The sequence below is a fragment of the Streptopelia decaocto genome (assembly GCF_964273445.1).
Source record: "Streptopelia decaocto genome assembly, chromosome: Z".
In the NCBI taxonomy this organism is placed as follows: domain Eukaryota; kingdom Metazoa; phylum Chordata; class Aves; order Columbiformes; family Columbidae; genus Streptopelia; species Streptopelia decaocto.
In genome coordinates, this window is record NC_138657.1 from 74,080,593 (window position 1) to 74,105,639 (window position 25,047).

Consider the following 25,047-nt stretch of genomic DNA (forward strand, 5'->3'; position numbering starts at 1 on the left):
TTTTTCTAAAACTTCAGCAAGGGATTTGTGCTTGCTATTTTGTCCATGTCTGAGGACGTTTAGGCATATTCATTGCAATTCTTTAATTTTCTTCTCATAAAGGACCCCTCTGGAGAGGTTAGATCTGTAGCTGGAGTAAAACTGGCATAACGCCACCGCATAGAACAAAAGGTGGTGGTGCATGCCAGTTGTGGATTTCATCCCTGGTTTGAGACGTCTTGCTGCAGCTGCACCAGATACAGAAGAAGAAGAGAAGGAAGGAAACTGAAATGAAATTTCATTTCTAGGTCCTCTGTGCAGCTAACAGAGTGGTAGACCCACTGCAGACCCACTTTTCACCCAGACTATACCAATGGAGGCAGAAATGCAAAACTTGAACCAGACTTTCAGAGATGTTTATTTAACTGCCTCACAATTATGGATTGTTGTGTGAGATCAGCCTGACTCTTGATGGTGAACCATCAACTGGATATCAAACAGAATAAAATTTTTATGGTCTGTATTACCCACTGGAACTGCCATTGACTGCAGGCAAGCCAGTTTAAAGTGGATATCTAACTTTTGTATCATTCAAAGCAGGTGAGATGGATCCTGCCTCTATTCTGTTAGATTTTCCAGGATTCAAAGCTCTCTAAGTTCTTAGGTCCCATGGGAAACCATGAGCCTGAATGAACTCATGGCCATGTCCCAAGGAGCCTGCTCTCCTGAAGGCAAGATGTACAGAAAACCAGCAGGATTGGGAGGTCTGAAGATACCAGCACAGAGGCACTGTGCTCAGCCAATGTGTCCAAAGGCTCTAGGACTCCTGGGTTACCAGTGCTCTTTTTCTAGCACAATTTTTCTCTTGCTTAGAAAAGATGAAAACACTTTTTTTTTTTTTTTTTCAATGTTCCAAACACTTTTTCTAGTTCCTGCTTTTCAGAGAACTTTGAAATGTTTCATTTTCATTCCAAGTCAGAACAAAGATATACTTCAATGACTGGAAATCCTGCTATGAAGCAGAATGATCATTTTCCATTTGGCTTTCTGAATGCTAACAAAAGCCAGCAGGAGAATTCATGTTAGGCTTCAGATATCTCCTGGCTACTCAGAAATCGCTGCTAGTGTTGTAGCCTTGCTTCTCAGACGTTATGTGAAAAGTTTCCCATGCATCTTATCGTAAGCTTTGTGGCTGTTGTAGTAATACAAGGAGTCATTTCAAAGTCTAAACATTTCACCAGTGAATAATTGTCAGTGGACATTTCCACAACCCATTACGGAAGTTTTTCATAAAGGAAGCTGCCCATTCAAGGTGTATCTACAATAATGCCAAAGTGCATTGGCTCCGTGATTGAAAACATATTGTAAGGCAAATGCAAAATCTGCCACCTTGAAAGAGATCAAGGGATCGTCTATACCGGCATCTTATTTTCAATAATGACCAGTCATGGGTGCTCTGGAAAGCATGTAAAAAACATGAGTTTCCTTGCCTGTATTCTGACAATAAGAGTTTACCAGTCCCCAAAAGGCACCAGGCACACCAGAAGAGAAGCAGAGCTCACACTGAAGAAGCACTGTGATATTTTTCATGTGCTGGATATCATGGCAGGCACAGAATTTGGCTGATGTACTGGTATTTACACACCTATGTCAGAGAACTTGCTCCTTCTCAAGACTTACTTACGTGCAAAAGAGCCTGTGCTCTTTTGTGATAGGATCATCACAAACTACTGCCTGGATTCAGCTTTCCAGGCCCTGAGAACATTTGAATTCCAGGCAGTCTTTGTTTGACATTCTCTCTGCTCCCACCAACACAAAACAAATCTAGCTAATGCAAATATGATAATCTTTCCAGCAGTGGGTTTAAAGGGTCCACATATAATTAAGCCACTTTTCTATTTGGATTTGCAGTAGCTCCATCAACTTGTTGTTTATACATTTATCGTTGTGTAAACATCTATTTCAAAATGTGTGGTATAAGATTTTGGAGTCAAGCACTTTTCCTTGAGTGTCCATAAGTTCACATAGAATGGGATCTGTCTTTCTTTCCCTTTTAGTCCCCTCCACCTCATATTCCAGTGCAAGCAAAGAAAAATATAGGTACCTGATCCAGTAGCCACTGACATTGCTCCCAGCTGCGGATTGCAAAGAGACACTAAACTGTGTGTGAACGGGGAGGTTTTCCTTGGCAGAAATCAGTTCATTAGGAACAGCCCCCAAGCCTGCACTGCTGCAGTCCCTTTTCTCCCTGACATCCAGCATTCCTCAGCCACGAGGAATGGCTTTCCTGGCTGCTTTGTCAGCTCCAAGGCTGGTGCAGACCTCTACATGTCTGGCAATGAAAGCTGCCCCTTTTGTATCTTACTGTTCTGCTCTAGAGTCCCAGATCTATCTCTGCCCAGAGCTGCCTGCACCACAGCTGGCTCTGGCATAGCTCACTCCTCCCATCTTGCATCCCAAACCTTTGTCAAGTTGGTAATTTGGTCCCCTCCAGGACAGGTCGATGCTTCAAGGTTCAACAAGCCATGTGTTTTTCTGAACATAGTTCCATCCTCAGTGCCTCGCATAGCAGCCACCTGCATCACCCCAGGGACCCATTTATCCCAACCTGCACCTTAGAAATGGTCCTCTGAAGATGTACTTTGAGTACTCTTCTCCTCTACCAGACCCAGTGGTATATTACAAAGCTCTACAAATTCTTGTTTCTCTTATGGCTGAGCCCCACTTTCCCTGCTGTGCTACTTCCTCACCGTTAGGCCACATGCTTTTTGTGACTACCAGTCCAATTGATTCCTTGACCTGTTCCTTGACCTGTTCCTGCCCAAATTATTTCCTTGCACTTCAAGTCCTAGGGGACAGACTTGTTAGCAGGGCCTGTAGGAACAGGACAAGGGATGATGGTTTTAAACTAAAAGGTGGGAGATTCACACTAGACATGAGGAAGAAAATTTTTACAATGAGGGTGGTGAAACACTGGCCCAGATTGTCTGGAGAGGTGGTCGATGCCCCATCCCTGGAGACATTCAAGGCCAGGCTGGTCAGGACTCTGAGCAACCTGATCTAGTTGAAGATGTCCCTGCTCATGGACCAGCCTGGCTGTGGCAACACCACCACTCACACCTTGGACATCTATATGCACCACCAATGAACAAGTGTAGGTCACTAGGGGATGTTTTGTACCATTTGTCTCAGAGCTAAAGGAAAGCTGTGTAAGGGACATGGCTGAGAAGGAAGGGTCATAGCTGAGAGCCCTTTCCAGTGCCCTCCCTGCCAGCAACCTTCCTCCTCACCAACAAGTCCATTGTATCCCAGCTCTAGTGGGTCTCAACCCTCTTGGTCTCCTCACCCACCAGTGTGCGCCACTCAGTGTGGGGCACGAGTAGCCCAACAGCAGACTGCTGACAAATCCTTTAACTTTGCCCTTACAGCTATTTAATGATACAAAAGCTGACCTTCAGCTGTCCCTCACTCTGGAAGAGGCGGTAACACCCTTTCTTTGCCCCTTCCCTCTTTTCCCAGACCACAAAAGGATCTGGCTGACTCCACTCCTCACTTCTGGTGGCCTTCAGCAGCAAGACCAGCATTTCAGTACACCCTTGCTGAGGGAGAACCGGTCAGCTAACATGTCCTGCCAAATCTCCCCTGAGATGTGGCCGGATTCTCCTGTCTTCCACCCTCTCCACCCCTGCAGCCCCTTACCTGAGGTTGGTGTCATGGGGGCGGCTGCCAGGCCGTTCATGTTCAGAGCCGCCATCTGCTGCATCTGGGCCGCGGCAAAGGCTGCCATGGGGTTCAGGTAGCCGCCCTGAGCCACCGACGCCATGATCGCGGCTTGCTGCTGCATCAGCTGGAACAAAGAGAGCAGGGAAAAAATATCACGCAGTCAACAGCAAGAGAGCCCCTGGCACCAGCACCAGGACAGGGACCCAGTGAAGGTGTGACTGGTCTATTTGGAGGCATCTGCTTGCCATGTCTGTGGTACTTCCCATCCTTGACCTTCCTTCTTGCTACAGAGGACAGAGGCAGAATGAATCTTTGCATCTTGGGGTCCTTATGGTGCCCACCCCCATAATGTGTCCTCCCTCAGTGTGGAGGTCTCCTATGAGCTAGACTCAACCCTTTGATTCCCTGGCCCTCCCTTGGTGAGTAAGGCAGAAAAAAGGCTTTATACATTCCTGAGCAGAGAGGTTTTATGGCTTGGGTTGCTATATCAGAGGTCTGGGAACGCACCAGTGGCTGCTGATGGGAGATCAGTGTATGTCGAGTGGTGGGGAGAGGGGATCCCCTCTCCAGAGCAGCAAGCTTAGCTATTTCTCTAGGGGATAAACTGATTTGTTTACATCTGTCAGTGAAAAATGTATTTTTTTCTTATGCTGCTGGGAGGCCTGCGGTGGGGACTGAGCAAATGACCAAACCTCCTAACCAGACAAACACAACCAAACACTCTCCGAAGAGTTGTACATGGGAAAGGAGCTCCCTACTTTGGCAACATTCATGTAGTGTGAGAGAAAAACCCTTCCCTGTAGTTCTGATCTGGGATGATTTCCTTAATTTTACCTTTTTTCTTTTTTTTTTTTTTTCCCCAGAAAGTGATCAAAGTGCTGCTTCTTTCAGGGCACCTACAAAACTCATAAATGAGGAAGACAGGCTACATTTTCAGGCATTTGGGGGTAAAAATTTTGGATCAGAAGGGTGATGAATGTTTATGTATCCTGGAAATGCTTCTTACATTAAAACTTGACTTTCCCAACATTATTTTCCACCCTGACCCTAGCACACATTTGTTGCAGTTCCTGTGCACAGTATTGCTGCAGTGGGCTTGTAAAATGCTCCTGGTGTGAAGGAGAAGGCAGTTTGGATGGAGCTGCTTCTTGTCCCTTTCACTGGAGCTGTAGGAAGAGCCAGATGAGGTACATCTGACTCCATATCCAACCCCCACAAGTGACCAGTGGTAGATGTTTAGAGAAATCGTGTGGGAAAGAAGAAGAGCAGAAAGCAAAACCTCACAGTGTTCACTCCCCAGCCCCTGGTAATGCATGACTTGAGGATAATAGTGGAGAAGGAAACTTTTTCTGTAGTGATTTTAGAAGTGACTCATGTCTTTGCTGTCTCCAGAATTGGCGTACCTCTGTTTTGCTGCTTTTTGTGATTGCACTCTCTCCCACCAGGAAATCACCCTCTGATGCTTTTGTTTAAGCAGACGGGACACGCTTCTCAGCATTAAACAGACCTCAAAGGCCATGGCAGGGAACAGCCTGTTCCCTACTGTTCAGTTTAATATTGAAATATTGGCTAAATTAGCTGTTTGTACACACTAAACCAAAACCTTGAAATCACCACTCTCATTCAGATGTTGAAACTTGTCACCATCTGTGAAGAGACAAAAGCAAAAATGCTCTGCTGCTGATCTGCAGCATAACCATGGACAAATTGTGTAAACTTGTCCTGGTTTCTCCAGTGATAAAATGAGGCACAGGATATTTGCTTCCCCAGGTAGGAGTGCCTGCAGATCTACAGATAAAAAGTGCTGTACTAGAGTTGAGTACTATTATTTTTTGCAGCCTAATGCAGATTGGTGGCAAGGTGATGGCTTTCCCTTTGATTGTTAATTACCCTTTTTTTATTACACACTGCCTAAGATACTTTCATATTTTAACTAGTGATATCCTGTTCTTTGTAACTATTGATGGAGTGATTAGACAATTTTTTCTATTATAGCACAGTGCTAATTTCCCTTTAAGGAGTATATTTTTTTCTAGGCATTGTTTGGGTTTGTTCTCCAGAGGAGACACTGAGCAGGTGATTTTAGTAAGTATGCCAATGAAGTGAATGAGGAAGGGGGAATCCATCCATCTTTAATGTTGGATTGACTCCAGTGCTGCGTGTGCTGACCCATATCTCATTTTCTGTGCTGGATATTTCCACCTGGGGACAACTGAAGATATAACTGCCCAGTTACAGAAATGATGGCCATGATCTGTGCCTATAGGATCTGTTTAGTGCTGCTGATCGAAATAGCGTTTCACTGAGATGGACACAGGTGCAAAGGCTGGGGACAGCCCCAGTTTGGCCTTTGCTTTTTTCCGTGTTTCTCCAAAGCTGACCAGACTTGTATGAACAAGCTCACCCTAAAACACAGAGTGACATTTGGCTGGTCATGTATGTGCTGTGGTCACTCTGACTGGCAGATAAGAGCCTGGTATTTGTACCAGAGACATTCTAGGGTAGGCAGGGGACTATGCTTTAGGCATTTCCCTTTGTCAGATTCAGTAAACTAAATAGAGATGGGCTTTCTTCCGAGCTATGTGATAAAAGGCAGAGGAGCCTAGGCCAAGATTCATCTCCCCCTCCTGTAGCCGAATGCCTCTGGGCAGATGAATTACACCTTTGTTTCTCCCCATTGACTCTATCTGGAATCCCAGGTGACCAGATCAGCTGCATGTAGCAACAGTCAGCTGAAATCATTCCCACTCCTTACTTCGCCATCAGCAAATATTTTTGGACCTTGTTTCCCAGTCATTTAAAGGAAAAGTGTTGATTTTTTTTTCCCTCTTTCTTTTGTGTTTCACCTATACTGCAAGGGAAACAGGGCTCTGCCTAAAAGATACTACATTTCCAGTGGTAGTACAAATGATTGTGCTGCTCCAAAGAAAGTCTCCATTTTGCACTCAGCAGAGCTAGACAATCACTTGTGACATTATATCTTATGCAACTTCTTCTGCTTGTGGATGTTTCTAGGCGGTTCAGAGTTAACTTCGCAATGACAGGTGCTCCTCCTGGTTTGCAAACAGGGTGACTTGAGTATGCAGCTTCTTGGTTATTCAGAGAGCTTATAATTTTGTACTGCAAGATGCATGTTTGTAGAAAGTGCCTTAGCTACAAGCATGTGTCTTTTTGCAGTGTGATGTCATTCATGCTTTTCTGTCATAGATCTTCAGAAAGAAGGTATTTTCTATGAGAACAGTACGATGTTCCTAATCTGTTAATTAGTATTGAAGGTGCAGGGTCTGCAGCTTAAAGCTTGGTGGGTTTTGGTGAAACAGCTGCTTAAAACTGGCCACACTCCCACCGACACTTAATTAAGAGCTTGAGGAGCAAAGAGGTTAAATTAATCCTAGGGTTAAAAAGCTCATGCAGTAAAAATAAGGCCCTAGCCTGTGATTTGGGAAACTAGGTTCGGTTGCTTCTGCTACAGCAGGCATCCTGCAGAGAACCGTCACCCCCTTTTTGGTACGCTCAGTTGCTCTGTGGATGCTCAGGATGTCCTGGATAACTGGAAACCTCCCTGGCATGGTGAACTGAGCTGGAGCACTGTATCTCATGACCCAGAGGATGTACACGGGGCTACAGCCTTCCAAGCCAACCCATGGGGCTGGAAGAAGTATAGCATTCCATACATGAAAACAGCCACGTACCCCAGCTTTGATTCCTTGGCTATAAAGGGGAGTCCAGCCATATCCAGCCACATCAGGACATTTCTACCCTTGTTAACACTCCTGCCACCCTCTGAGATCTGTGTCCCATTCATGCCCTTCCCTCCCTGGTCAGAGATGCTCAGAGGTAAAGGTTAAGGGGGAGGAGGAGATGGGTCCTTCCCAGCCCAGCAGCTGGTGGTCACAGCCTGGCTGAGTGCAGTGGTATCACAGCACTGGGAGAATGGAAACTCAGTCACCTTGAAGGAATCTGACAGCACAGGCCTAACTCCTTCCTGTCAGGGTGGCCTCACGGAAATCCACAAAAGGAGGGCAAGTCCTGAAAGGGTCACCAGTCTTCCTCATAGAACCTCTGGGGCATTCCCAATAAATGTCACCCCACTCCTTCCCCAGTTGCCCCTGAAGACAAATGTCCCATCCACTCCCCTTTCACTTTGAAAGAGGCCCAGTGTATGGTCCCAGTTAATAAAGCTGTAGAAAGTGAGGCAGTGACCCCACCAGAGGCAAATCAATAGCAGCTGGGCCCCTGGGTACTGTGTACTTTAAAATATGCCATTTGAAATGCAGATTTTTCCTGCCTGGGTTGGGGCCACAGAGCACTAATCAGAAAGGCAGCAGCCTTGTTATCTCAGACTGATCCAAGGGGATGGAGAGGAGCTTTTTCTTTCCTCAGCTGAAAGGATGTATTTCTTTTTACTTTTTCTACTTCCTTGGCATGATCTTTGCCTCAGCATTTAAAGCTTTTTCCCATCCAATTTTATAGATTCACTCCCTCTTTCCTCCAACCTGGCTCAAATATTGGCATTCTGATGAGACCAAGAGTTGCTATGAAACTGGTTCATGCCCATGGACAACACCTCAACAGCTATGAGCCTGTAGTACCCTGTCCCAGGGCTTGAGAACCGACGGAGCAGCTGGAGAGGCACTGGTGAGGCCATCCAAAGCTTGGTAAGGGTGGTAGTGATGGCTGGTCAACAGAGAGATGGAAAGATTTATCTCACACACTTTTTTGTTGCCTCAAGTTGAGGTGCCTCAACTTCACCCAGCTTTGTCATCAATGTATGGATGGGCATTTCCACAGGCTTATCCATCCAATCCTAGCATGGGAGATTAAGAGAGAAAGCAACCAAGGGTGAAGTTGTGCAGCACAGCTGCACCAAAACAAGTGCTTGCTGATGCAAAGCTCCCTCTCCGTGACTTGCCTCTACCTTTGCACCAGGACAGATTCATGCCCCATATGGCCAAGCACCAGGTCAGGAACACCACCAGCATAGTGTTAACCATACAGGAAAAAACATGGCAGTTACTGCCAGTTTTTCTCCCAGAAGTGGGTCCCCATGTGGTCACTGTCAGACTATTGGCATGGGGTAGGGACAGGTGGCCAGAGGTGGGGTTGGGAACGGGACAGCCAGCTCTGGTATCAGGTGGCTGTTAGATGTCAGGGTTGTGCAACTGCGCTCAACAAAAGGAAATATTGTCCTTTTCTTACAGGAGGAACAGATGCATGGAGAGATGAAGTGACTTTCTCAAGGCCAAAAACTCCTGCTAGAAATAGGACAAGGATGCTAAAACCTGCCTTCCCCAGCCCCCCCAAAAAAATGCACATGAAACCAAAGAAGGGGAAGAGAAGAGAGAAGGATTATTTCTGATGCATGCTTTTTGAAATAACGTGATCATTGTCCTTGCAAAACAGCTTACTCTGAACGATCTGATGACCTTCTCATTTTATTCAATGTTATTTTATATCCTTGTCTTTGAACCACATGATATTTTGTTTGACTTTTCAAATTCTTCATTCAGTAATAATAATAAAAGTAATAACAGCATCCCACGCTTCCCACCTCTAACGATCTACACAAACACTTAGCTAATTAATCCTCATGGTATCCCTGTGATAGAAAGAGGTAAGTAAAGTGATCAATCAAGCAGTAAGAAGACTCATATTTGGTAAAATCATAGAATTGACAAGTTCATGTCTGTATTATCTAACTGGCCATTGGGAAATCAAACAAAATATATCTCGTAAGCATTCAAACAAGCAGAAGATATTTTGTAAAAAAAATCAGAATGGTCCTTCAGACATTTTTACCGTCTTCTTGGAAACAGAAATTTGTACTTTGAAAACAAAATTTAAATTTAATTAAGATTTTAAGAAAGCTAAACAAATGTGCAACACCTGGATTCATGTTTTTTAGTGTCTTTCAGAAGCCTGGCACACCATAGTTTGGATTTCTAACTTCCTGAGAACTGTGGAAAAAACCTCAAACCTAAAAAAACCCCATGTATATAGAGCCCAAATCTGAGTGTTCATTATTTCTGAATTACCAGGGAGCAGACAATCGGAAATATAGTATTAGCTCTGCTACAAAGCATTATGGATTCAAAATAGCTTCCTCTTCTGGAACAGATCAGAACAAGTGATTTGCATAACAGGTAGTATTTACCAAATATGCTGTCCCATTTTGGTCATTTAAATACAATAGCTATTATATGCAGAAGATACTCTATATTCAGTAAATTTTCCCTGATTTCATAGGGCTAGCTGAATTTTTTAAGTATCTTTCCAAAATAATTTCACAGTATGAATTGAATAAATATTGGAAGAAGTGATTCTTCCCTTCAGCACTACCTCAGATCATTTAGCAGAAATGACCTTTCATCTCCACTGGTGCTGGGGCAGGGATGCACAGGGGGACACCTAGGCTTTTTGTGGCCAGCAGGGCAGTCACTGTTGCCCTAGCTTCTCAAGGTGACCACTTATGGTGAGGCTGAGAGCTTTGCTGCGCTGGATGTTCCCAGATTTGTTGCGGTTATTGTCTGCAGTTCTGGAGCTGCAGACATTTGTACTTTGAATTTCAGAGTAGGGGAGAAGGGATTTACTGATGCAAAAGGACTTGCTCCAGGCTGGGCAGCAAATGTTACCACTGCCTATGTTGCCCCAGTCCCCATCTGTTTTTACTCACTACCTCTATATCTGTCCTCTGCTGCAGGATGCAATCAGTCCCATGGCTGGAATTTGGCCAGGAGACTGTGGCTAACACTCCCACTCCATTTTTTATGCAAACTTGATTTATGACTTTGATCTTATTTTAAATAATTTAAAAATTAAATAATTTATACAGTATCTGTCACTTTGCAAGGCTCCTTCCTTTGTTCTTGCTCTGCTCTTCTGCATTTTCCCATCTCCCCAACTCTTTTCAATCTGTGCACATTTCCTTTTCTGCATGGTGGAGCAGCAGTGACATGATTCAGCCACTAACTACTTGCCTCTTTCTTCACAGAAAGAAGACTTGCAGGAACTTTTGCCACTGTTGCTTATTTGAGCCAGGACTATGCTACCACCATTCATAGTCTGTTTTGATTTTTACTGTTTACAATTTTGGACTCGGCCACCCCATTGCCTACCAGGGACTAAAAAGGTGTGCTGTGCGGCTCTGAGCTGGAGTGTGTGCCCTCAGGTTTGTTCTCAACCGGCAGCAAATCAAAGGTGGTGCCACCCAGCATCAGTTTCCTTCTCTCCAGGCTGAGTTCAGATCTATACCTCAAACTGGCCTTAACTGAGCTATCAATACCCAGCTGATGTAGATCCACACTAACCTGACAACAAACAGGGCTGGAGCCCTATACATGAGTGAACTAAAATAAGTAATTGCCCCATAAAAGGGGAAGTTAAATGAGTATGGGAAGATATTGTTGAAAAGAAAAAACCTAAAACAATCAAAAAAACCTGAAATAAATTAGTACAGGGGCTCTGGGAGCTTTAGGGAGCCATGAAACCTGACTTGCTTTGAGCTGCATACAAAAGAGGTGAGGTGAGTCTGACGTGGCTTTCTCTGTCAAATGGAACAGCACACAGAGTTAGTGCCAAGCTTTGTCTGGTGGCCCAAAAGGAGTGCAGACAAAAAACAGACACAGAGAACCTCCTTTGCTTCCTGACTTTTTTGCCTCCAGAGCTGAGGCCCTGTGGCTGCTGAACCCAAGGACTAGTTGCTTAGCTGATATGAGGCTGTTGCTGTGATCAAGGTTAAAGTTGCTTGAGCTGAGGTTGAGTGGCTTGGCAGTGAGCAGCAGCAGGGAGTGAACCGTGACACAGCCATTTGCTGAGCTGCAAAGGAGGTAACTTAAAGAGGAGCTGAGACCCAAAGTGGTCCTGGTGGCAACACTAATGATTATCAGTCAAGCTGATAGACTGAGACCCCTACTGCCTCTCCTCAGTGGTGCTGCTCGGTTTGCAAAGCCATGGCTGCCCACCAACCTCTCAAACAGCTGCACTGTGTGGATTTCTGCTGTGCTGGCCACCTTGATGCAGGGAGACTTTCTTGCAGGAGCTAATCGAGTCCTGTGCATGGTGCCTCACTGGAGGAGATTCACCAAGAAACCACTGTGTAGGGGACTTGGCAACCTCCTCCATGGGGACATACCATTAAAAACTATTGATTAACCACCTCTCATGGGATTGCTTGGGAATTCTTATGTGGAGACATCAGTCAGTCTTGGACTGTGGTGGGGTAGCTGTGAGGACAGGTTATGAGCACAAATCAGAGAGCCTAGTGTTTTGTGCCAGTTCTGGCACCGAGGCAGTTCTTAAACTTGTGTTACCATCATAACCCTGTGTGAAAACCCATGAAGAGACAGCACGAGACAGAGACATATCCCTGAGGGAGAAAGGAAAATAAATAACTCTGATGATCAGCCTTCTTTGTACATGGGGAACTGAGACCAGGGGATCAAACCATTCACCCAAGGTCACACAAGTTGCTGGTGGCAGTGGCATCAGCTGTCACCGCCGTCCTGCTCTTGTATTTTCACTATTTCACCTTCCCTCCTCTTGACTTGCCTTAGCTCTTCAACTTCAGTTTGAGCTGAATAAAACTGCCCCCCCTTTCTTTCTCCCCCTATCAATCCCTCCATCTCCCACTGGCATTTACGAGATGCCAATCACTCCGATATCTAAGAGCCAGCAGTCCGAGGTGTATTAATCAGGACCGAGGGAACGTCACAGAGCCTCGGTGCTCCCTTCCTTCCCTTTTGTGTGAGACTGTGAGATGAAGCAGATAGGGAGAGACACAGATAGGGAGGCTGATTGAGAGACAGCATCTGAGCACACTCTGGGTGTACAGGCGCCACACAGAAATGTGATCCCATCATTTAGACAGCTCTGAAGTCCCCAGGGTAATTGGTGTCACCAGCTTGTCATATCCAATGGGTCGAGATCTAAAACGTATTCTTCCCCCCGCCTTATTAGCATATTTAAGAGAAAAAAAAAATAAAATGGGTCCAATTCTGCTTAAACAGAAATCAATAGGAAATATATTTAATGGTTTCAAGTGGAGCAGAAGCGGACTAAGAAATTGTTTTCACTCTTCCTTCAATGACAAATCCTCCCTCGATCACCTACCTTCATAATGTTCTGTATTATCTGGTGAGAAATAGATGGAGGGAACTTTTGTGGTGTAAAGGTGCAGACTGCATCCGCTTTGATACCAGTAAAAGCCTCAGCTGGCAATTAGAAGAATTACTCCAGATAAACCAAAGTGTGAGGACAGTTTTTGGACCAGAGCATCGGGACAGTGGGTCTCTTTAGTTTGGAGGAGACTGAGGGGTGACCTTATTAATGTTTACAGATATATAAAGGGTGAGTGTCATGAGGATGGAGCCAGGCTCTTCTCGGTGATAACCAATGATAGGACAAGGGGTAATGGGTACAAACTGGAACACAAAAGGTTCCACTTAAATTTGAGAAGAAACTTCTTCTCAGTGAGGGTAACAGACTCTGTAACAGGCTGCCCAGGGAGGTTGTGGAGTCTCCTTCTCTGCAGACATTCAAACCCGCCTGGACACCTTCCTGTGTAACCTCATCTGGATGTTCCTGCTCCGGTGGGAGGATTGGACTGGATGAGCTTTTGAGATCCTTTCCAATCCCTCACATTCTGTGATTCTGTGATTCTGTCTTCACCACCACTCCAGCTGCCTGATCAGTGCCTGTAGCATAACACTGGAGTCACATCTCCTGCCTGACAACCTCTGCAGATGTTTGATCCCAGCTGCCCATGGGTTGCCTCCTGTTCACTCCTCTGCTCTGTGGGGGCACAGGCGCTGCATCTCCCTGCCAGCCTGCTGGCCACTGGCCCAGGCTCAGCTGTGATTTACTGTCATTTTCCCCTTCCTGCAGCCTTCCCTGGCCAGAAGGACAGTTAAACACAGCCTGGCTGGGGAGGACACAGCTCTTTAATTGTGTGAGAAGGGGAACAGGGGACAAAGGAAGAGGCAAAGATTGTCTTTGCCTGGGAATAAAAATGAAGAGGGCAAAATGGAGTGAAGAATGGAATTTATCTATTGGGGAGAGAATTTTAAAAGTTTAGAACCAATGAGTGTATCTGTGATGAAAGAGGGAAATTCTGTGCAGCTCTACAGAGAGTCCTACATGGTCCATACAAGGGGTATGCTTGGTTGTACCAAGTGTCCAGTCAGGCACATGACGCTTAGCAGATGACAGAAATTTCTAGCCCCTCAAGCTAAAAAATATAATATGTGGATATGATGGGAAATCTGTGGTGCCAATGAATGAGAAGGAAACAAGCAGGGAAGAAAGCAGAGCCTTGCAGTCAGCATTCTGGGGGGAGTACAGGTCTGCTGGACTGTGATTCCTGAGCTTGCCCTATATTGCCCAAGGCAAGATATTCAGTCTCTCATTCAGCAAGATGTTACTCTGGAAAATGGGATTAATGGTGCTTCCCTCCTATACGTGAATCTAGCACAGGGTACATGAGGGCCACATTTTACCACCAAATGGATGAAGCATCTAGATGCACTGTCACCACCTGAAAATCTGCTCCAGAGAAGGCAGCCAAAGTCACCTGGCAGTATTTTGTCTTCCTGCTGCAGGGATCACCTCTGCCTTCCTCTGAAATATCTGGCAGAGAGACCAAGTTACCTGAACTTGATCTTGTCTTGCAGGTCCTTGTTAACTGTAGCCTGAGGAAAGGTATTTATGCCAGACACATCAATTTCAGGGCTTTGTCAGGGGCCCAGCTCCCTGTACAGTCACATTTTCTCTGGGTCCTAGGGTCCAGGTTTGCTATGCAGGTAGAGTACCTGAAGTTAGACCATGCGACTCTGCTTTAAATAGCTGATGCGTTTTCCCAGTGTGCTTAAATCATACTGCTTTGAGGAGCCAGGACTCTATGTGTGCATATGTCTGCTTGTTCATTTTGATATTACCTAGCATGCTAGATAAAAAAAGCCCACTTCTGTCAACAGCCCACTTCTGTTTTATCTTGTGGTCACTCCAAAGACACCCACAACTATGTGTGGTGCAGCAGGGGCCTAGCCAAATGAAGCAGAGAGCCATCCGCCCCATTCAGCTCATTCTGTGTGGCCTGGTAATAGAGGAGGGCCAGAAAAGTATTTGTGCCCTCACAAGACTTCTTTGGCACCAGGTGGTGCTGGCATGGGACAGAGAACTAGGACAAGCTGAATTCAAGTCTATTTTATCCACACAAGCTAGTTGTGTTTGGATTTGACAGTAATGGTTTAGACCCCATAGGAAGTGTCTTGCATTGGTGCACACCTGCTCATGGTTTGGTTACTGCTAGAAGCAGGTAATGCACCTCCGAGGCTTGCCTAGGAGATGCCCTCACCTACCCTGGATGGCATGCATCTGTTTTCTCTCATCATGTAAATGATTTAACAGAGAAACCGCTAGTTCCCCCTCTCCTCTTGTCATTTTTTCCTCTGCCCACATGTGCTTTTGTGTCATTCTGGGTGCTGCCTCTGTACCCGTGAACATGGCATAGAGCAAATGTCTATACTTACTGCCTGTGCATAGGCGCCGTATGCTCCGAACTGGATGGCCATGGGGTTGAACATGCCCATTTGTCCTGCCATTTGCTGCATGCGTCTCATTGTACGCTCCTTGTCGGTATCTGCAAACTTCACCACCAGGCTGGAAGAGGCTCCCTACAGGACAAGACATAAAAGGACACACATGAGGGAATGAACCAGTAAACAGTGGCTCATGCAATGAATACATCTAACACAGATTTGGTAGCATGGGATTCAGCTGATCCTGATTTTTCCTATGCAGCTTCTCAGGCCTTTTGAATTGGACCTTTGCAATACACTGAGAGTATCAGGAGGGAAGGAAAGGACCCTGGAGGGCAAATGACTGTGGTCAGCACCCTGATGCCCAGTTTCACCCGACATGCAAACTTCCAGGATGTCATTAATGTTCTTCCTGCAAAAGCCTTATGCTTTAAACATGTAGAAGACCGTCTGGAGTAGCAGGCTGTCTTTACCAGAGGGCAAAGATTTGGACTCAGTGCGGTAATGTGTAGGAGCTTTTGCTGGGTGAATATGGTAGGGTTTGTGAACTGATTTGTTTTAATGGAATGTGTTAGCTCTGTGCATGCCAGGTGCCCTGAGCTGGATCACCCTAACACACTGCCATGTTTTGTAACTCCCACATCCAGTGAGAAATCCCTGCACAGCCTTGGAGACAGGGCTCAGCAGAGTGTATGTTTTATCACAAAGAAGCATTTCTTCAGCACTGTTAAACCAAGGGAGCAAAAATAGTACCTAATCGACCTGAGTTTCCTGTCCATGAGTAGTAGGAAATAGAGGCTACCAGAAAAAAAGCCCACTTTTAATGTTATACTTTTCCAGGAAAACGTCACAATGTTTAGGTTGTGTCTGCAGTCAGCACTGGTACGGAAATACAGACGATGGTCGGAGCTGGCTGCAGCGGTCTGTGAAAAACTTAAAGCTTTTGGGAATGAAAGAAATACTTCTCCTCCCCAAAATGAGATGAAAGGTCAGTAACTGTCATTCTTAAATTTCTGACAGGAGGCAGGGATAGGAAGAAATATATCCACTTAGGAAGGCAGGCACTGATAGATTTTTGGCTGGCTCCAAGGATGCCCTAACTTCATGGGTTGGTTGATTCCCCACAGCGCTGTCTCCCTGGGGGAAGAGGGTGCAGGGGAGGGGGGATCAGCGGCAGCCCCAGTAGAATAAAAATAATTGCCTTGAGAGCTGGGCTGCCACCCAGCCTGGGGAGATGTGCAGGTGAGCTGTCAGGGCGGACAAAGAGCAGCTGAAATCATCACACTCTCATGGTGCGCTTCCCTTCTGACACACTGGTATTTTCAGATGGAAATACCATCAGTGGGGAAATTGCTAGCTCAACCTCTGACCACAGCGACAGGGGAAAATCAGCTCTATGTTAGGGGAGCTGGGCTGTTGTGGGGCCCTCATTTTCCTAGACGAGTTAGGATTGCCTGGGATTGCAAAGGGGGAGTGTCATTAACTGGCTTACACACTCCCCGCCACATACCTATAACCTGAAAAAAGTCATCTCAGTGAAAGGAGAGTTGCTCTGCTATAAATTGGGAATAGCGGAGTAAACCACAGCTGTGGATGTACAAATATATAAGTCCAAGCTATGCATATTCAACAGCCTCTCCAGATCCTCAGTTATGAATAAAGACTTGAGGAATTAACTTGCTAAAAACAAAACTAAACAATCTAAGGCCACACAATGAGTGATGTTCCCCTGGATTAGCAGCCTGTTCTGGGGGAAGTGATATTCATTGGCAAAGAATATTTCTTTTTGACCTGTTAGTCTCTCTCTAATAAATCTATAACACACTCGAACAATGTGGTGAAGAGCAAGGGGTTGAAAGAAGTGCTTCAGGAAAACAAAGGACTGGAGAGATGAATGTTCTATTCAAGGGTGGAGAGCAGTCTTCAGAAGTTATTATAAGAGCAAAACTGAAAGCTCGCAGAGGGGTTGGAATGAAAAAAAAAACAGCCAAAATTCTCATGCATTTCTGCTCAAGGCTGGGCGACTTTTCATTTTTTTAAATCACATGATGTAGTTATTGATCCTTCCCCAAATCACACTCTTAATTGCACCTCATCGACAAATGAATATTTTAATGCATACATTTCCTGCTAATTATCACCTGGGCCAGTCCTTAATTAGATTTCAACATTCATTTAATTAACCCTGATCCAAGAGACTGTTTGGTAACCTGAATCTAATGATTTAAACCTATTTGCAGCTGTATTGGAGGGAGGCACTGGTCCACAGCAGATTGGGCTGCTCAGAGCTGGTGTAGTGATTTGCAGAGCAGAGGCTGCAGTGTGGTGGGTACAATGCAGCACGGAGGAATGAAGTGAATAAGTATTAATCTCTGCATATGGATTTTGGAGATGTGACCTGCTCTAGTTAGCAGGACAGAGAACTGTAAATAAGTTAGTGTCTTCTTCCTTCCTCTTTTCTTTCTATCTGTTTGCCCTGGAAGTCTTAGGGCCAGAGAACTGCCTCAGGAAATTGCTGATGTCTCACACTGATGAAAACCAAGCTATTATTGTAGATGGCATCATGAAAACATGGGTAACCTCCACATGAAGTTCTTGCCCCTGGAGTGTTCTTCTCTTCTGATGTGAGTCGTAGTGACTGCACAGCAGCCGTTTGACCCAATGGAATCTAAGACTGCCTCTTATGAGCTGTTTTTCTGGGTTGCCTGTCACAGCAGGACTTTGGGCCTCTTTGGACATCAGTATCATAAACACAGGGCAGAAAGGCCATTGGCAAATAGAAACAAGTTAGAGCACACACTGCAAAGAAAGAGGAGGAAAAGTTGGGTTTTTTTTTAAGAGTGCTCTGCAATGAGATGTGCCTGTAAGTGGTTAAAGATAAATAGCCAGTAAAGATGCTGCATCTCTCTTGAATACGAAGATTGACCTTGGAACTGATGCTTTCTATAAATGGTTCCTCATGTGCAGCCCTTCCACATGGCCCAAAGAAAATCAGGGAGTAAACTCTATTAGATCACCCACTGCAGGATTTTTAACAAAGGAGCCAAACAGTGCAGCTCATCTACAGCAGAATAAGACTACTTTCTATTTCAGTGACTCCTACTAATCCACTGGATGACATTAGAAATGCCCCATAATGGGCCAGAATTTCCATGGGGTAAAAACTGCAGAGCCCTTCATCTGGGCTATTTATTGCTTCTGCGAGCAGTTAAACCACGGTGTAAATCAGCTGTTGTCTGCTGACAGAGGCAATAGGTCCTGTCTGCTCAGTCATTTATTAGTAATACATAATCTCCCTCTTGCTCTCCCTGGTTGTTGGAGTGGACCTTATATTTCCCCAGCCCCCAAGAAAGTTACAGTGGGTAAGTCAATAATGTTGGAAATGTACTTTGAGATCTGTGCGTTAATTCTGCATTTTACTGAGGGAAGGACCTGTTCATTTCTCTACCTTGCAAATCCACAGTCAAATGAGACTATCACAAAAGTGAGCATTCCTGCTGGTACCTCTGCAATAGGCTACTTGGAATTGGCATTTATCTCCTTTCCCATCAAATCAACCTCCTTTTTTCAAGTGCTTTGATATCCACTGATGAAAAGAATAATATAAGGGCTAAGTATTATTATGCCTTCCCTATTCTCTCTTGGGCCAGCAACTCTACTTAACATGACTGTCTCACTTCCCATCCCCCTTCCCATGTGCAGTATGAATTGCTCCCCTTAGTCAGCAGAGTCAGATGCTCCCTAGGCTGGCAGGGCAAGGCAAAAGATGGAGGAAAAATCACCCTGCGCCACACTCACTTTGTAATCCCTAATCAGAGTCCTCTGTGGGAAAAACTAATTTCCCAGCCTGTCTTGACGTGTGAAATAAAGCCATTCTTGAAAAGAGGAGCTTGACAGGTCACTTGTGAAATTTCATATTCAACTAAAAATAAAATATCCATCCATTGATATTTCACTTAAAGGCAAAGGAAAACAAATCTTTTGCCTGGTTGACGGGACTGTTTCCCATTAGTTATGTTATTAGTTGTGTATACACAATTTAAGCAAAGGATTTTCAGGAGAGCAAATAATATTCTACAGCATCAGGGAAAACTACTTCTCCCTAGAACAGCATTCACAGGAAAAGTTTTGTGAAGACGTTTCTTTGCAGAATATATGCTTGAATTTTATTTTCCTGTCAACCCTGTAGCTCTTCCCTGACCCAGCATGTTACCAGTCTCCACAGATGATTAAACATATTTTTCTTGAAAAACTGATGAATTTGGGCCTGATTTGGCAAAGCCATTAAATCATGTTCCACTTTAACCTTAGTGACGGTACCATGGGAGGTAAGCATTTACTTAAGTACTTTACTGCAAGGGTGTCTCTGCCATAGAGGTGGAATTTTCCATCTTGGTTAGCTCAAATGGAGCCAGTTAGAAGTCTGAGGCCAAACAATATTTTTAAGAAGGCTTATTACATGAAACTTCCAGTAACAAATGCTCTTGAGTATAAGAGACCCGAAGGTGCAGATTCTATTAAGTACTTTCGAAAATGTCAGCCATATACAGCATCCAAGATGCTTAAAAGAATAGGTGCTGCTGGATACTTCTCATTTGGGCAATCAGACTACCTTCCTAAGTGTCACCATGTCAATGGGGTTGCCTGAGTTGAAAATTTTTCCTGGGCACTCCCTTTGCAGCTGCAAAGCAGAGCTGGGAGGATGCTGATCCTCAGCAATCCAGTCAGGGCAGTATTTCCACAGAAGCATCCTTGACGTTAGGGCCTGAAAGCCAAAAGAGGATTTCTTTGGGCTTTGCCTGATCAAGCCACATATTATGATGCCTCCTAATTTTGAAAACAAAACCAGACTTTTATTTTTTTTTTTTTAAATGCCTGTGTAACTCTACCTAAAATAGGGCTGCTGAACTAGCCAGTGGGGGTGTGACCCCAACCTGAGATTTTAGACAAGCAAGTAAGAAACTACTGTCCAATTAAAACTGTAGACCAGAGGGAATTTTGCTTGGGTAGAAATGTAATTAACCATGCTGGAAGATGGCCAGAAGATGAGAACTAACGTCCCTCCCCTTTTGTGAAGTACGCTATGTTTTTCTGTACTCAGGGCTTCAATTTCATGTCTCATCTGGAAGATGAGCAGGATGGCAGTCACTAGGAGCGATTTCCACTATACAGTCCTGAGAGCTGGTTTAGACACACTTGAGATGAGAGTGACAGAGAGAAGCAGGGACAGGAGGCATTCCTCCTGGGCTGGAGTGACAGACCCTTTGATGATGCTGCTCCCTCAGTAGAGGGGATTCTTCATGCAGTGTCTAAGCAGAAGGAGCTGCTGCAGGTACAGGAGCTGCTCACAGGTCTCTGGAGCTGTAATTTATTTGGAATGGAAACTTGATTTAGGTTTTACTTGCCATACAACACTTTGCAGGTGTCTCTCTGAGCTGAAGTCATTGCTTTCCACAGGGCAAGAGAGTCAATGCCACTCCTAATGGTATTGTACCCGATTCTAATTAGAAAGAACTTGATATACAATCTGGATATTAGTATGCCCCTCAAATCAAAGCCAGATATCTAAACAACCTAAACTTCAAAGCAGAGTTCTTCAAGCAGCTCTGCAGTTTCTAGCTCAGCCTATGGATGATAAAAGTTCTCTCAGAATCTTTTGCCCTCCTTAATGCATTATGAAGTGGAAAGTGTTGTTATTCTGGTAGACTGGAAATTCTTACCTGCTATTTAGGAATGTGAAAAAAATAAATTTTTTTTTTTTTTTTGGTCTATTTGAAGAAAAACTTGAAGTCCAGAATTCAAAAGAAAATGTTATAGATTTCCCTTTCCCAATAAGAGGAACTTATTTTGAAAGATAAAGTATGTTTAGTTCTATATTTACTAAAAGTATAATTTTCGAGAACACATTCTTAGAGCAACAAATAATGACTTGATGTCATATTTTTATAAATTATTATTACTATTAAGAGAATGTTTGGTGGCTGTATCATAGAGCTCCATGAAAGCTGGTGTCTGAATAATATCTCCTTATAGTTAAATAGACAAAGATGAAAATAAGAGAAGTGGTATAATTCCAGAGCCATGGAATGAATTGTCTATTGTCCCAGCAAGGCAGCACCACACTCAGGTATAGAGCTCCTGATGCTTCAGAACTCTGCTTGTATGAGCTCCACTCTTCCTTGGCTCTTCAGGATGAGGACATGAACAACTTGAGATGACTCATAAAGAAACAGATGTTGAGGAAGGACTGGCAAGCTGGGGAGATACATTTCAACTGTGCATGTGACATAAAAGAACATTTCTGCAGCACTGAGTTGCAAACACGCTGCACATGACTGGGCATCCCAGATCACTGTCATGCTGTATGACTCTAGGCTATCATGGTCTAAAGCACATTGCTTGACTGTGATAGTAAGAAGCATCTGCATTTTTGCAGCATATGTAAATGAAAGATCTCCAAGCAGTGTACAACTGCAGGGTCATTAATTGATTACAGAATCATAGAATCACAGAATAGCATGTAGGAAATGACCTCCAGGATCATCTGGTCCAACCTAATGCTGACGTCTTCATTCTTCTCTGCACTGAGAAGAATACTTCCCAATCCTAACACTAACCCTCATGAGGTTCAATACAATAAGGATGGTAACACACTGGCCCAGGTTGCCCATAGAGGTGGTGGATGCCCCATCCCCAGAGACATTCAAGGCCAGGCTGGTTTTACTTGCCAGGCTGGTTGGGGCTCTAAGCAACCTGATCTAGTTGAAGATGTTCCTGCTTGATGAAAGGGGGTTTAGACTAAGTGACTTTTTAAGGTCCTTTCCACCAAAACAGTTCTATGATTCTACAATTCTGTGATTATCAGATGAAGGTGGTGATGCCCAGTGGAGCTTCTTCCAGCAGGCTGGGAACTGCCCTGCTAGGCACAGAGGATTTTATGCCTCCTGGGCTAGAGGCTGATCCATGTGTCTGATATACCAGAAATGTCGGTGCCTGTGGATGATTTCAGGCCATGCAAGTCCTAATCTCGTTCAGATGGGACAAGTTTTGAGTGCAATGAACCTCACAGGGGCTGCTGTCGGCCCCAGGACTTGGGAAATGCTCAGCAGTGGCACAGTTCCACTCTCACTTTTCCCTAGCCACCCCACAGCTGTTGATTTAGTTCCCAGCTCCCCTTGGACCTGTAAAGAGACATTATGGTACAAATAAATCCATTTTTGTCTAGAGCGAGTCCATGCGGCTCATGAGCAGTTACGCCTCTTATCCCATTTAGAGACAATGAATGCCATGGTTTGGAGGCAGAGAGGTAGCCTGTGGAAGACAGCAAATAAAGCTGGTCACATCCCCTGAGTCTCTTGCTGTCCTGCCAGATGCCTGTGTGGCTACGGAGATGTGACTAGAGAAGGCACCTTCGGCACCAGTACGACTCATACCCCTTGACTGCCTGGATTTCTATTCTGGGACCCAGAAACATGTGATTTATTAGCTCATTTATGGAACGAGGGGGAGTCAGGGAACATGGCCCTGGCATTTTTTTTTTAATAGAAAGAATTGAGGGAAATTATGGTAATACTGGGAAACTGCTGGCCCAAAGGCTGTAGAATCAGATGTCTTGGAGGCAGCAGTGGGGTAGGATGGTCTACGGGTCTTTAGTTCCCCTCCAGTCAGAACACCCTGCTCAAAGGAAAGTGGGTCTGAGTTATCAAGAGCTGTTGGATTTTGATGGAAGAAGCAACTGCAAATTAACAGCTAAGTGTTACAAATCCATTGCTTCTTTCATCCCAAAGAACAACACATGACTTTATAGATGGTGTAGCATATTCAGAAAAAATCATTCATTATTCGAAGGAGGGCCAGGCCTGCTGCTGGTGAGTTATGAAGGGGTTCCTAACATATTATTATATTTTAATAGATGAAATGGGTGTGCTATGTCTTGCCTTGAGTTAAAGAAGCCAGTCTGTGTGTTGTAGAAAGACATGGCATGAAGTGCATGTTCTTAAGAGAGCAGAAGATCAATAGAGAAGAGGAAGAAAATGAGTCCTAGCTGGCACTTCCATTGTCTTCTATCAGCTTCTCAACATCAAAAATAGTAAAATGAGGCCTCAGACTTTTGCATCAATATGAGCAGATAGACTTGCACTGATGATACCCCACTTCACCCTAATTTTTGTGACTTTGGGCAAGTAACTTTAAGGCAAACTCAGCTGTTAGACGTGAGGGACACTTAGATGCTGCACTTTCATCAACTTTCACCTTTTACCTTTGAAAAATCCCCCCTTTACATTTCTGTGTTCATGTAATACTGAAGTCTAATGACTTTCCCATTTCCTATTTGCCCTGACAGCCTGAGGGGGTCAGTGACTCTCTAGCTCTCTACTGACTGTCACAAGGCAGCTTTTATTAACTGAGGAATTGAGCCCATGCTGGAATCTAAATGAGAGTAAATTTTGTGAGTTAATTGATACTCTGAATCATGGTCTGTTTAATTGTTATCTATTTGTACTACATGTTTGTCTAAGGTCCTGTTTATGTTACCTGGATATTTTGAAGACACTCTTGGGAAGAGAGGTGGTGGACTGATGGCTTCAAGTGTGACCTTCTTAATTCTATGTTTTCCAGACTTAAATAAAAAATAAGATTTAGATGCTCAAGTATCTACTGGTTGCTACTTCTCTGCTGGGACCAGGAACAAGAATTGCTGTGACTTTGTTTATGAACTGGCTGAATTTACTGATTGTGTATAAGACCAGCATATTGCCAGACATTGTATTGCTGCTTCTTTTGCTTATCTCTTATGTCTTAGAGGGACATTCAGATGACCTAACTGCAGCATTTTGGGTATCTGTTCTAAACCATCAATTACTTAGGACAGAGAGATGTCTCTCTGAGGGGCTAGTCTCTCTCCATCAACTGTAAGAGAAGTGTAGATGATAAGATTACAGATGACCATGAAATTTTGTATTTTGTCAAACACATTGACGTAATTCGGCCAGGTCAACTCTGGCCTTTAGTTGGCAAGCTGCTGAATGTGGAAACTTTCCTGTAAGAGATTTGCATGGTGTTTAACACACAGCATTTCCATGGAAGACCAGCTATAACTGCATTTCCAACAGTAGGAGTCTGAGAGGGAAACTGTTACAGTTTCTAAGAGAGTGAAGAGCATGATCCCATTGAGGCGAGACCAGCAAAGGTGAAGCTGTGGATCCACACACCTGGTTCACAGATCTGGTTCACCTCCTGAAGATGAGTCTTGCTGGAAGAGGAATACACTACCAGTTTTGAACTGCAGTCAAGCTCCCTCAACTTTGTGGAAATGACAAACCTTCTTTTGGAGCTGCCACGAGTCTGAAGGGAGAAGGGGAACGTGCAGCTGGATGTGTGTGCGTATTTCCGAAGAAGGGAGGAGAGACGAGGAAAGTTTCTCCTATGAAAGAAATGATCCAATTTGAAGCAAGTCCCTCATGGGAAGGGCTGTGACAGAGGCTGCTCTGTTCCTGTTAATTTTCACAGTGCAGCTGTCAGCGGGTCTGTAAATAGTACTCTGCGAAGCCAACACTTCCTATCCACACATCAACCATTCAATTAACAGAAGAACAGAAGAAGGAAATAAAGTGCACCACAGCCTTCTATCACGGCTTTGATGTTTCCCAGCAATTTATGAAAGTGTACACAAATCTAATTACAAGCCCCACTGCTTCCCATTTACACGGAGCTCCTCAAGTTCAGAGCTGTTTATATCAAAATAATTGTTAAAAATACCTCAGCTGATCTACGGCATTGTGGCCCCCCACTCACCGGAGCCGCCACGCTG

The 25,047-nt window shown here is 44.5% G+C and overlaps 1 protein-coding gene across 20 annotated transcripts in view; it reads right to left on the minus strand.

Annotated features, from left to right (window-relative positions):
• The window catches only part of CELF4 (CUGBP Elav-like family member 4), a gene marked incomplete at both ends in the record, with an annotated part of 685,986 nt that overhangs the window by 42,946 nt on the left and 617,993 nt on the right, over nt 1-25,047 (minus strand). For 13 of the 20 annotated variants that reach the window (XM_082074672.1, XM_082074678.1, XM_082074688.1 and 10 more), the window contains 2 exons: nt 3,679-3,826; nt 15,228-15,371. In XM_082074672.1, the coding sequence (XP_081930798.1) occupies nt 3,679-3,826; nt 15,228-15,371 (292 nt within the window). The remainder of the gene's footprint in view (nt 1-3,678; nt 3,827-15,227; nt 15,372-25,047) is intronic. The other 7 variants (XM_082074681.1, XM_082074671.1, XM_082074682.1 and 4 more) reach the window with 1 other exon arrangement.